This window comes from Myodes glareolus, chromosome 22 (genome assembly GCF_982192425.1).
Source record: "Myodes glareolus chromosome 22, mMyoGla1.1, whole genome shotgun sequence".
NCBI classification, from domain to species: Eukaryota; Metazoa; Chordata; class Mammalia; order Rodentia; family Cricetidae; genus Myodes; species Myodes glareolus.
Window position 1 is genome coordinate 34474812 of NC_142047.1, and position 12683 is coordinate 34487494.

Below are 12683 nucleotides of genomic sequence, written 5' to 3' on the forward strand. Positions count from 1 at the left end.
GTCATCCTGCCAGCCCCAACGTGTTTTAAAACAGGGTTCTTAATAGTCCTGGCTGGCTTTGAACTCGCCATAATGCTGAGGATGACCCTGGACTCATCATCTTCAGCTCCTGAGTACTGGGAGGATAAGCACAGACATGTGCCCTCACAGCTAGTGGTGCCTATGGTGTCTCAGCTAGTGCAGTTGGGGATGTTACGGTTTGCGTAATAGCCGTGTCCCACGTGAGTTCCTGTGTCAGAGGAACAGTCCCCAGCTAGCTGTGCTGTTCTGAGATGGTGCGATGGGACTGAGATTCTTCAGTGACCCGGGATGGGAGTAAGTCACTGGGGCATGACATCCTTTGACTTTCTCCCTGTCTTCTTGCTTCCTGGTCATTATGAGGTAAATATTTTCGCTCGTGAACCTGCTCTTGCCAGCATGATGCTCTACCTCCTCTCAGGCCCCCAGCAGTGGAGCCAAGGACTGAAAACTGTGGGCCACAAGAAACCTTTCCTCCTTTAGGTTGTCTTCCAAAGTATTTGTCAAGGCAACAGAATAGCAACATGGGAAAATAATGTCAAAACAGGGTTGTGGGGCTGGAGAGAATTAAGAGCACTGCTGCTCTTCCAAAAGACCCAGGTTCAATTCTCAGCAGCCACTTAGCAGCACACAGCTGCCTGTAACTCTAGTCCAGGGCCTCTAACACCCTCTTTGGGCATCCATAGACACTGAACCGCATGTGGCACAGACATACACGCATGCAAAACACTCATAAGACAAATCTAAAGTTTACTGGATTTTTAAGCACTTGGTGCTGTGGGAACTCCTCTAGCCAAGAGCCTTTTAGATACCGGCCCATTTCAGGCATGATCTGAGTGCAGAAGAAAAGCGTGCTTGGCCCTTTTTTCTTCCTGCTGGATGTGGTTCTCAGCTTCCAGTGCACAGAGGACCATGGATCTCTACCTTTGCTGTGCGTTTTATCCCCGAATAAACCTTTGTTATACTCCATTCAGGGCTACTGTGGAACTCTTTAATATGCCTCCAACTTATAAAAAACCAAAACAGGATCATGGATCTCTTTGGGGAATCATTTGCATGCTGACACATTAAAGGAAAAAAGTTCTAACACCCAAATGGCAGAAACAGGCAGATCTCTAGGAGCAGCAGAAGCTGGTCTTGAATCCCTGATTCTCTTTTTTCTACCCTTCAGGTGGACAACCATGCCTGGCCTGAACAAAGTTTTGATGCTAGAAAATAAGCTTACTAAAACTCCAGAACTGGATGGTTTCTAACTTTCAGTATTCCATATTCCAAAGTTTAAGTTATTCTTAGTCTATGTTTTGTTATTTCCATGGCAAAGAGATCAGATTACCTGCCACTATATGGGAGAAATGAGTTATTAAACCATCTGTGTAGTGTTGGCAAAAAAGACCATGTCTAGGCCAGTCTCTGATCAAAATTTTTCTGTAGAACTCAAGTAAAAGCAGCAAGTTACAAACGATGCCAAAGATGAAACTCTTCCAACAGCCGGTTACACAAAACCTGTGTGGGAAATGTGCACCTAAATGTTATTTAACACTGGTTTATCTTGCCTTCGCCTAATTTCTCTGACTTGCCCCAATTCGTCTGGGCTTCATTTGCTTGTATCCAGTTCTCTACTTGGGAAGACTTTCAAGGCCTAAAGCTCTTATTTCCCATGCCATTTATGGAAGTTCAGATCGCTGGCTGGAAACCTTGCAAAGGAATGCTTGCCACTTTCAGAAGTATTACTTCCCTCTGAGCCCTCTCTGTCAGGAATATATACTCTACAATCAAGAGGCTTCAAGTCCGGGTCAGGTGGGCTGGGGACATAGCTCAGTGGCACAGTACTTACTACACATTCAGAGCTGTTCAGGCCCTAGGTTCCAGCCCAAGCACTACAGCGACAGTTAAGTAGGCTGAACCATAAACCGGCTTATAATTGACAAGGACTCCTTGATTTTACAGCTCTACAGCCAGAGAGAATCAAGTGAGGTTAGTCTTGCGGCATCCTAGCCTGACTCTTCACATTCAGTGCAGACTAGTAACTTGAACTCTGGTCTTTCTTGTGGCAGAATTTCTGTGTAACCATGGCTATCATGGAACTCACTAAGTAGACCAGGCTGGCCTCAAATCCGAACTATGCTTGATACATGTTAAAATTAAAGGCACGCATCACCACACTCAGCTTTGAACTCTGGTCTTGTTTATTGAGACACGGTTTCTCTGTGTATTTCTCACTGTCCTGATCTTACTCTGTAGACTAGGCTCAAACTCAGAGATCCATCTGTCTCTGCCTCCAATGAAAAGTGTGTGCCACTACAACCCACTTTGAATGTTGGCTTAACCACACTTTTTTTTGTGGGGGCAATGTTTCACTACATAGCCCTGGCTAGCCTGGAACACCTCTGTATCTCGTTTGTGGAATAGGTATTCATCCTTTAGCCTGTGTTAGCCTTGAATTTGCACTCCTCCTGCCTCTGTCTCCCAAGGGCCAGGACTCATAGGTGTGTACCACCACCTGCAGATGGCGCACAACCTTTAGTCCCAGAACTTGGATGGCAGAGGCAGGAGGATCTCTGTGAGTTCAAGGTCAGCCAGGACTGTTACACAGAGAAACTCCGTCCCATCTCAAAAAACCAAGCCAATCAAACAAAGAGAACCTATTCACCATAAGCCCTAAACAGGCTAAGCAGAAGCTGGTGACTGTACATGATCTCTTCTAGCCTGTTAAACGGCTCCCCACAGGTCTGCTTTAAATTCTCACTTTTTTCTTTTCAGACTAGAGAGTGGGGTTCATTGCAGCAGAGTGCTTTCCCCCGGCCCTTACGTGATGCTGTCAGAGCCCACATCCTTTCCTAACCACACAAAACTCTACATACTGGGCTTCCAGAGTGTGCAACACAACCACTGAGAGGGTAAAGAAATCCATCTGCTTGGCTCAGGTTAACTACTGTTCTTCACGTTCACATTTAGAGAGCACAGTCACAACTGGTTAGCTGAGAACACCCCTGGGAATAGCAATGTCAAAGCGGACAGAGCAGCAAGGGTGACATACACGCCTGGCTGCCTCACAGGTCCCCACCCTGATTCTTACTCTCCAGCAAGCCCTGCCCAATGCTTTCTTACCTTCTGAAGCTGTCGTGTGGCTGACAAAGGACTTGTAGCATCTTTTTGCTTGACGTGGCACTAAGGATTGAGCCCTGCCTTGTATGTGGTAGAGCCCCCAGCTCTGTGACTCCAATGACATCTAATTTTCAGACAGAGCCTTTATGATGCTGCAGTTGAAGTTATTCCCTGAACTATGAAGTGGATCATGGTTATTAGCACCTTCCAGGGTGATGCTGGAAGGCTGCAGGCTAGTAGACAGTGATACCCCAGTCCTTGGATATCTCAGAACAGACAGCATGGACTAGCTTCTTTCCTGAGACTATAGTTCAAGAACAAACAAGATTCCAAAAAGTCTGTAGCTAGTTCAGTTCAGCTCATTACTGCAGCTACAAATACTATCGTGTGCTTGTGTATAGCACACACTAAAAGCCAAGAGGACAACTTTCCAGAAATGGTTCTTTCCTTCAACCATAGGTTTTGGGGATCTAATGGTGTTATCAGGCTTGGGTGGCAAGTGCTTTACTGAGAGCCAAGCCGCTGGTCCTACTTTAGAGTTTTATAGAGACTTTCCATTCTGTTTCACTCAATGAAAGGACATTCCTGCCTATTATTCTGGAAAATAATGTTTACAGTGACTAATCCTAAAGAATAACTTTGCTTTATTATCATGATTCTGGGGAAGAAAAACAAACAAACAAACAACAAAAACAGGGTAGACAGTTCAAGAAAGGACACATATAATGCCCTATTTTTAAGTCCCAAATTTCTTCTTTTTGATGGGTGGTGGGAGCTGAGCAATAATGTCGTCCAGGGGTCGTTCTACTGCCACAAGTGTCCTTTCATCCAAGAGATCCATGAAGAGTAAGGGCTGCAGAGAGAGAACGGTGACATCAGGGAGTCGCTCTCCACCAGCTCTCAATCTTCCCTGCTCTTGGACTCGACATGGAGGAAAAGCCGGCGCTTCAGTGGGGCTGGCTATAGGGAGTAGGACTGGGGAGCCTGAGTTGGGCCAGACAGCTGGAGTAGCATAAGCTCAAGGGACAACTGGTTTTATAGACACTGAGAATATTCATCAGAAAAAAGAAAATCATGGAAATTCAACAATTTCCATTACTTTTATTTTAATCCTTAAAACATTCTTTAATAGAAGTTTCTCCGAAAAGAATATTCATATTAAGAAACCCCACATGAGCACCAAGATTACTACAAATTTTTCTCATATAGGGAAGTATGATTTGCCTGCCTCTAACTTACTGAGTCAAAAACAATGAAACATAGCTACAGATACAGAAAACTTCAAGGCCACTAGTCTCCACCAAGTCAGAGTCTCTACATGCAAAGGAAAATACACTAGTTTTCCAATCGTTAGTTATTACATTTTGATAACATCCCAGGGAAGTAAATATCCAAAATATGAAAAGAGCTGTTTACCTTATATATCTTAGAAATTTTAAATGCATGGGCTGTGCGCCTCAGGAAGACGTCTGACTCATTTTTGGGAGGAAGCGGATTATAGAGCATAGTTTTGTCATTTGGAAGTGGCTAAAAGACAAAGATATGTTATTTATTTACTTGGGTAGTATAAGGGGTCAAGCCTAAGTACTCACACACAAGAGAACTCTGAAGACATCTCCAATCTTTCAGTTGTTTAGTACTTCCTGAGAGTTTCACTAAGGTGTCTAGGCTGCCCATGAATTCACTCTTTGCCCTTGAATTTGTGTTGCTCCTGCCCCAGTCGTCTGTGGTGACTGGGACTACATGCTTGAACCACAAGGCCCAACAAGGCATACTATCTGAACTATTACTTTATTGTCTAGCATTTTTAAGACCTGGTGTTTGATCCTTAGCACCATAAAAACAGAAGAGCAAAACGTTACTTTCATTGCCCTTTATGGACACAGTTCACTCAGTTTCTTTGTTTGGTTTGGTTTTTGAGACAAAGTATCATTGTAGTTCTCTTGATCCGCCCGAGTGCTAGGATTACAGATATGCATAACTGTGTATGTCTAAGGCCCTCAGGTTCTTCAACTGTGGATCACTATCCCATAGGAGGGCCATATAAACTGGATGTAGGATCATGAAAACTTGACAAAGAAAAGGATTCCAAATGTAAAATGATCAAAAATAAATATAAAACCAAACATGTGGACTGCTAAGGTGATAAAGGTATTTCTCATGCAAGCCTGGGCACTTAGCTTCAAATCTCAGAATCTACATAAAGGTCTGAAAGGAGAACCAACTTCACAAGCTGACCTCTGACTTCCACACATGCAGGGGCACACACAGCCCAACCCCATCATGCACACACATTTTTGAATCAGTTTTCTTTCTCCCATTTAGTTTCAAGGGGTAGAACTAAGGTTGTTAGGTTTGGTGGCAAGTGCCATTACCCGAAGGGCTACCTCACCAGCCCACTTTTAAAACAGATTTATTTTATGTTCATGAATGTTTTGCTTACAAGTATGTATTTGTACCATGTGTGTGCATGGTGACTACAGCGGCGAGATCCTTGGAAATGGAGTTATGGATGGTTATAAACCATCACAAAGGTGCTGGGAACAACCCCACTACTTTAGTCTTTAATAAATGGAAAATTATATGTATAAAGAGAAATGTTTTTATAAGGCGGGGGCACACATCTTTAATCTCAGCACCTGGGATTCAGAGGCAAGTGGATCTCTGTGAGTTCGAGGCCAGCCTGATCTACAAGAGCTGGTTCTAGGACAGCTGTTCTAGGGCTGTTACACAGAGAAACCTGTCTCAAACCTCCCCGCCAACACACATACACAAATTTTTAAAAAGATTTATCTTTGGTAATAGTTCCTCAATAATACTTAAGGTCATGTAAAAATGTCTCAGGCAAAAGGGGTCATGCACGGGCAGAATGAGCAAGAACAGGCTTCATACTACATGGCAAAATTAAAGACACACAAGCTTTGGGTCAGTTTTGTCAGTAGCCCATTTTTAAGACAAGAACAAATGGGCGTGTGCAGGATCTTAGCCCACACAGGCGCTGTACTCTCTACTCCTCCCCTCACGGCCATATCCAGTACACTGGCCAAGTGGTTAAGGTTCTCCCCCAGGGAAAATACCATAAACCACCCCCACTGATGTCACTGACACTTCAAGAGATGGCCAAATAAATGATGCACTTCATCTCTCACTTCCTTGGGAACCAGCTATGCTTACACAAGGGCATGAGGGACTCATCAGCAGCACTTGGGAGAAAGCCTCTGGGCTGAGTTAGAGACAAGTGAGGGAGTGGGAGGGCTCTTCCTGGGCCACTCACTCACAGCAGTGACTTGTCACCAGTTCTGCTTCCCACACCCCAGGACACAGGGCCCATGGGATGAGCTACAGTGACACATCCCTGTGCACACCTCCTTTAGAGCCATCTGCTGCGGTACCACGCACGTCCCGCCCCCACCTTCACAGATCCACAGAACAGCTGGTGTTGGGTATAACTGAAACCCAAAGTGCAGTACAGCCATGGCTGTGGTCCACAGGCCTCCTAGGAAAGAAAGGCCCTACCCAGAAAAGACATGTATATTTGGGAAGAATCAAAGCAGCAGCCAGCATTTTAAACTAAAGGAAACACTTGTGTCCCTACCTAAATAACAGTCATTGACACTGGAGTTTTCCTGACTAGACTTTTCTCAAAACACAAAGACCAACTTTTTGAAGTGTCTTCAGCTAAGGGGAAGGGTGGACAAAACATCCATGGATGTCTCCTTTAATGAAACTACTTTACTCAGTATCGCAACAATGGAAGTTAAAAGCAAGTCAGTCAGCTCAAAGGTATTCCCTGACAAGGGTCATCTTCTGAATACCAACTTAATCACTTTTCTACTTAGGTTTCTATGTTGAATAGCCAGGTAGAGAAATAACTACAGTAGCAAAATCTAGTTCATAAAGGCTAGCCCCTTACCCAAGAGCATGCCAAACAAAAGCGCCTATCCTCTGAAGAACACACTAGCAGTTCTCAATCAGAGGCCCCTTCCTCTATCTAATCAGTCATTATTTAAACTTAAAAACTCCTAAGTAAAGGTAGGGTGTGCACTAACTCCAGTAGCACTCAGGAAGCAGAGGCAGGAGGACTGCTGTAAATTTAATGTCAGGCTGGCCAGGCTACATAACATCCTGTCTCAAAAAAACCCAAAACAAAATGGGGCTGAGTTTAACAGCCTAGCAGTTAAGACCATTTGCTATTCTTGCAGAGGGTCTCGGTTCTGCTCCTAATAGCCACGTCAGGATGCTCACAGCCATCTGTTAACTCCAACTCTAAGGGATCTGAAACACTCTTCTGGCCTCTGTGGGCAACACAAACACACGCACACACACACACACAGACACACACACAAAACGCACACACACACAGATATACACATACAGACACACACAGATTCCTAAATAAAGAAGTCTCAGAACTCACCAAGGACTTGTCAATGAGGCAGAACATGTAGGTATCATGAAGGAGGATGTGCGTCGGTCTCTTGGGATGGAAGCTGATGTGTGTGATGGGAGTATCCCTTTGGAGCCATAGCTGGTGAAGTCCTTGCTTCTGGACAGCTCGGCTCCACTCTGTATACTGCTTGTCCGGGATACTGAACTCAAATACCTAAAGAATACAACAGCAAACAAGTGTAAATGTGTACCCACAGAGTTCAGAGCCTCCTGCTCCTGGTATGGGAGAATTGTTTGTATTCTGTCAATCATATTTTAATAAAATGCTAATTGGCCAGGCAGGCAGTATAGGCGGGAAAGCCAGACAGGAAGTAGGGGTGGAGCAAAGAGACTGGGAGTATTCTGGGAAGCAGGGAGGTTCCTCTGGCACTCCTGCGCAGACCACCGAAGAGGCAGCATGAAACTTGCCCAGCTGAGAAAGGTACGGAGCCATGTGGCTAATGTAGACAAGGATAATGGGGTAACATAAGTTATAAGAGTTAACAAGAAGCCTGACCTAATAGGCCAATCAGCTTTATAACTTACAGAGATCTCTGTGTGATTGATTTTCTCTGGGACTTGCCGGCTGTGGGGCACTGGGCGGGAACAGAACCCCAACAAGCCGGCCCTCATGTTGCATGCTCCCTCTGGGTTTTCCTAACCACAAATATTAGCAAACCTTAAGGCAATGTATTTTCACATTACATTTTTGGTTCTTTTTTTGTTTTGTTTTGTTTTCTTCCCCCCCTCCCCACCGAGACAGAGTTCCTCTGTAGCTTTGGAGCCTGTCCTGGAACTAGCTCTTGTAGACCAGGCTGGCATTGAACTCACAGAGATCTACCTGCCTCTGCCTCTCAAATGCTGGGATTAAAGGCATGCGCCACCACTGCCCAGCTGTTTTTGTTTTTTTAAGATAGGGTTTCTCTGTGTAGCCTTGGCTGCTGTAGACCAGGCTGGCCTCAAACTCACAGAGATATACATGTCCCCACCCCAGTGCTGGGATTAAAGGTGTGTGCCCCATGGTCCACTTTAGCATTACATTTTACCACCACTTAAAAAAATTCTTTTAAAGGTAAGTTATAGACAATAAGTCACCTGAAATTTTTGTTTGAGACACAGCTTTTCAGTTCTGCTCTGGCTGGCCTGAAACTTGTGATCCTCCTGCCTCAACATTCCACATGACAGGATTATAGGCCACTGCCACTAAACTCAAGGGGCACCAGTTTCAATGACAAAGACACTCAAGGTACCACCTTTGAATAGTCTTGGTCAAGAATGAAAACCCATGAAAGTGAGAGAACATTTTTTGGATACTGTGTGCATGCATGAAAAGTAAAAACTGTTTCAAAACAGTAAGCCTCATCTGCTTAGCAATCTAATCAAATATGCTTCCCAGATATGCTGACTCTTTCCAACAGCCCAGTGCGGTTTAGTTGATGCTATCACCTGCATTTTACAAACAAGGATACACAAGCACTGATGAGTTCATGATGTGCTCTACAGCCCAAGTATTTGACAGATTACTCGTCCCAACATGCTGTGGAGGAAGCTCTCACTTCGGCTGAGATCAGATACCTAAATTTTAGTAAGGTCTGATTTTTTCATGAAGGTAAACCAAACATTTTTAGGTCACTTCCAAAATTTTTATTACATCTCGTATCTAGTTTAATGCCTGGGCTCATGTTATCTCTAGTTTAAATTAGTATAGTTGGGTAGTGGTGGCACACATCTTTAATCCCAGCACCCAGGAGGCAGAGGTAGGAGGATCTCTTTGTTCAAGGCCAGCCTGGTCTACAGAGTTAGTTCCAGGACAGCGAAGGCTACACAGACAAACCTTGTGTGTGTGGGTAGTGGCGGCGGCAGGGATTAGCAGAATGCTTCAACATTCTCTCATCACTTTGTGTTTCTAAGTTCTAGAAAAGCATGCAAGCGGTGCCCATCAAACCAGTGGGTACTGCTGACCTACGACGGGCTCAAGCCACACAAGGAAGCCTCTCTCGCAGAAGGGTACTGGAAGAAAGCACTAGAATCTCTTACCTGTTGGTCAGAATGAGCAATGACAAGGTTGTTGGTGTTGGGGGCGATGGCCAGAGCAGTCACTGGGAAGTTGTAAGCAGGGACTGTGCAGTGCAGCTGGGGAGAAAGACAAGGGACAAGGCTATAGGACACCTTCAGGAAAGGTTAGATGAGCGGGACATGGTGCTGACAACTTTAACTGCAGCACTCCAGAGACAGAGGCAGGTGGTGTCAGTTCCAGGTCTAACTGTGAGAGCCTATCTCAAAACCAACCACCTCACACAGACAAAACAGAACAAAGGAAGCTAGAAGTCAGAAACTTTGTTTATTATTGCTCCTTTGTTGTTTTCTGGACCAGGCTTTCAGTCCTAAACATGCACTCCACTACTACACAAAACCATTCTATGGAAGTTCAGGCATTTCAACAACAAAGAATTTTAATTTCATTAAAAAGAAAATTTTGGCTGGGTGTGGTGGCAAAGGCCTTTAATCCTCCTCCGGAAGGCAGAGGCAGGTGGATCTGAGTATGAGGTCAGTATGACTTACATAGTGAGTTTTAGGCCAGTGAAGACCTTTTCTCAAAGAAACAAATTATGCTTAACTGTTTACAAAATAGAGCCTTTCCAGAAAACTCAAGAGCAGTTTTCTCTGAGTAAATGTGTCAATATGAATCACTCAAATATACCACTGTACTGAGAACACATAGCTCTACATTGTTTTTTTTTTTAAAAAAAAGTATTGCCGAAGAATGGGCATTTGGGTTCAACTATAAAGCATGCTTGTGGGCATTAGAAAGAAACACGATTTTTGTCAATGTTAGAGACAGAACCACGATATACAACTCAATGTCAGAAGGATTTCCCAACTGAGATTTCCGTCTTAAATTTCTGGTTCTATCTAATCTAAAATCACACTGAATTCACAAGGCTAGCGATGAAAGGAGACCTGCTATGGTCTCCAGCGCTGTATCTATGTATCAGAACTCCCTTCTCAAAGCAGAAACACCTGGGTACTTTGGTCTTTTCTATCACTGTCTTGTTGTTATTTGTCTGCTGTCTGGCACTGGGGACTGACCTTAGGGTACCATGAATGCTAGGTAAGTACTCTGCGATTGAGCTATATATATCCCTAGCCAGGAAATGGATTCACCATTCATAAATCCCTAAATGTAAGTTTGAGTATAGCTTACACCATTCTTTCAATCTTAATATTTTGTGACTTTAATATTATGTTAGTACAGTGTTGCAGTTCTAAAGAATTCTAAAACAGAAATCTAAAGCAGGAAAAGTTCTTGCTAAAAAAGTCTAGTAAATTTCCAGGTCCCTCTGATCTGGCTCAAACGGCTGCTGTGAACTCTGATGCTCACCTTTAGATGATTTAGATCATACACGTGGACTCCAGCACTGGTACCTGATGCAGCTAGCCAATTCCCATCTGGACTGACTGCCAAAAGACACATGGCCTCCACTGTCCCTGAGGACAGAAGAAAAGAAGTTCTTGAATTAGGCACCCACAACCTGCCCCACCCCAGAGAAACCAATGAGAAACCCACATGGCTATAAATCATTTATAGGAGACTTTACTAGAGTTTTGCAAATTAGTTCTAAATGTTGACCAATTTTTAATATATATATTTTTTGAAACAGGATATTACTTTTGTAGCCCAATACAGCCTTAAATTTAGAATCCATGTGCTTCAGCCTCCAAATGTTAGGTAACTATGCTTTCCCTACTTCTTAAACTTAACTTAGTGATTATTGGGCATGGGGGCACAAGTTTTTAATCCTAGGACCCAGGAGGCAGAGAATATAAGTTCGAGGCTAGCATGATCTATACAGCAACTTTAAGGCCAGCTAGGTCTACATCATGAGATGTGGTGCGAGTAAATATAAATATATGTTATAAATATAAAAACTATTGTCTCTCCTGTGAAGAGAGCCCAGAAAAATAAAACTAGAGGCATCACTGGTTCAGACCCAAGTAAAGCACTAAAACCATACCCTAAGTTAATTATTTCAAACTACTTTTTCCTTATTAATGTTTTAAAATTACAGTTAGGGATACATGTTTAACAGACTTGTAACACATATTTAATTTACTAAGTGTCTGCTGTCTGTTTAACACTATGGGGCATGGATGAAACACCTCTGTCAAAGGGTTTTGAATCAATCTGTAACATTAAGACAAAATAAAAATCAGACATCGACATTACATGCTAAAATATGTGCTGCATTTAGCAATTCCAAATAATGAAAAAAGCCTTACAACAGGTCATAAACCATCTCTTGAAAGATGGAAAAAAGAAGGTAAGAGCAAGATAGTCTAAGATTTATATTATGTAGCCCTGGCTATCATGAAACTTACTCTGTAGACCAGGCTGGCCTCAAACTGCCTTCCAAGGGCTGGGACTAAAGTTGTGCACCACCATGTCTGGCAGGAAGCAGCTTTTCAATGAGTTAATGTTAAATACTTACAGTCCAGGCTGATGGGAACCTAAAACAGTAATGAAGTAGCTATATGCCAGAGCAAGGGACAAGGGACAGGATTGTGGAATATATTCAACTACCAACGTAAACTGGGTAAGAAGTTGAAGCCAACAGTTAACTCAGCATTGGCTAGTATATATAGCCACCCACTGATGCAATCTTACGTTCTTAGGGAACATGAAAATGTCACAAGCACAAAAGATCCCAAATAAAGCTATATGCCTAACAATATTTTTATCTTAAATAAACATTTCATAAAAACAAAGGTAGCATGTTCTCAAATCTCTACACAGAAGCACCAGAAAACACCAAAGCACTAAGGGGAGTCATTGGTGTCAGGATTCCAGAGGACTCTTACTTTCTTCCTAACTCTGCCAACAAACCGAAGGATGATGAAATTCCTCTGGTCCAAATAAGGAATCAAAAACCCAGTGAGAAAGAAGTAGGAGTGAGGAACATTTCAGAGCTCATCGAGAGTCTTCATCTGCCAGATATCTCCTCCTACTTCAAATGGCAAACATGTGAGCAAGTGTATCTGCAAGGTAAGAAAGAGTAGCAGGCACCCTGGCACTGAGGGCTAAAGAGGAGAAAGTCACCAGAGATGGAGAATCCCCTGCTCAGTTAGAAATC

At 43.4% G+C, this 12683-nt stretch overlaps 1 protein-coding gene across 3 annotated transcripts in view; it reads right to left on the bottom strand.

The window, feature by feature from the left end:
* Window positions 1-3750: 3750 nt before the first annotated feature.
* The window catches only part of Utp4 (UTP4 small subunit processome component), a 29957-nt gene continuing 21024 nt past the window's right edge, over window positions 3751-12683 (bottom strand). For all 3 annotated transcript variants that reach the window (XM_048430853.3, XM_048430832.3, XM_048430842.3), the window contains exons 13-17: window positions 10934-11040; window positions 9589-9684; window positions 7541-7726; window positions 4540-4650; window positions 3751-3976 (exon numbers count right to left, since the gene is read on the bottom strand). In XM_048430853.3, the coding sequence (XP_048286810.1) occupies window positions 3860-3976; window positions 4540-4650; window positions 7541-7726; window positions 9589-9684; window positions 10934-11040 (617 nt within the window). In that variant the 3' untranslated portion in view covers window positions 3751-3859. The remainder of the gene's footprint in view (window positions 3977-4539; window positions 4651-7540; window positions 7727-9588; window positions 9685-10933; window positions 11041-12683) is intronic.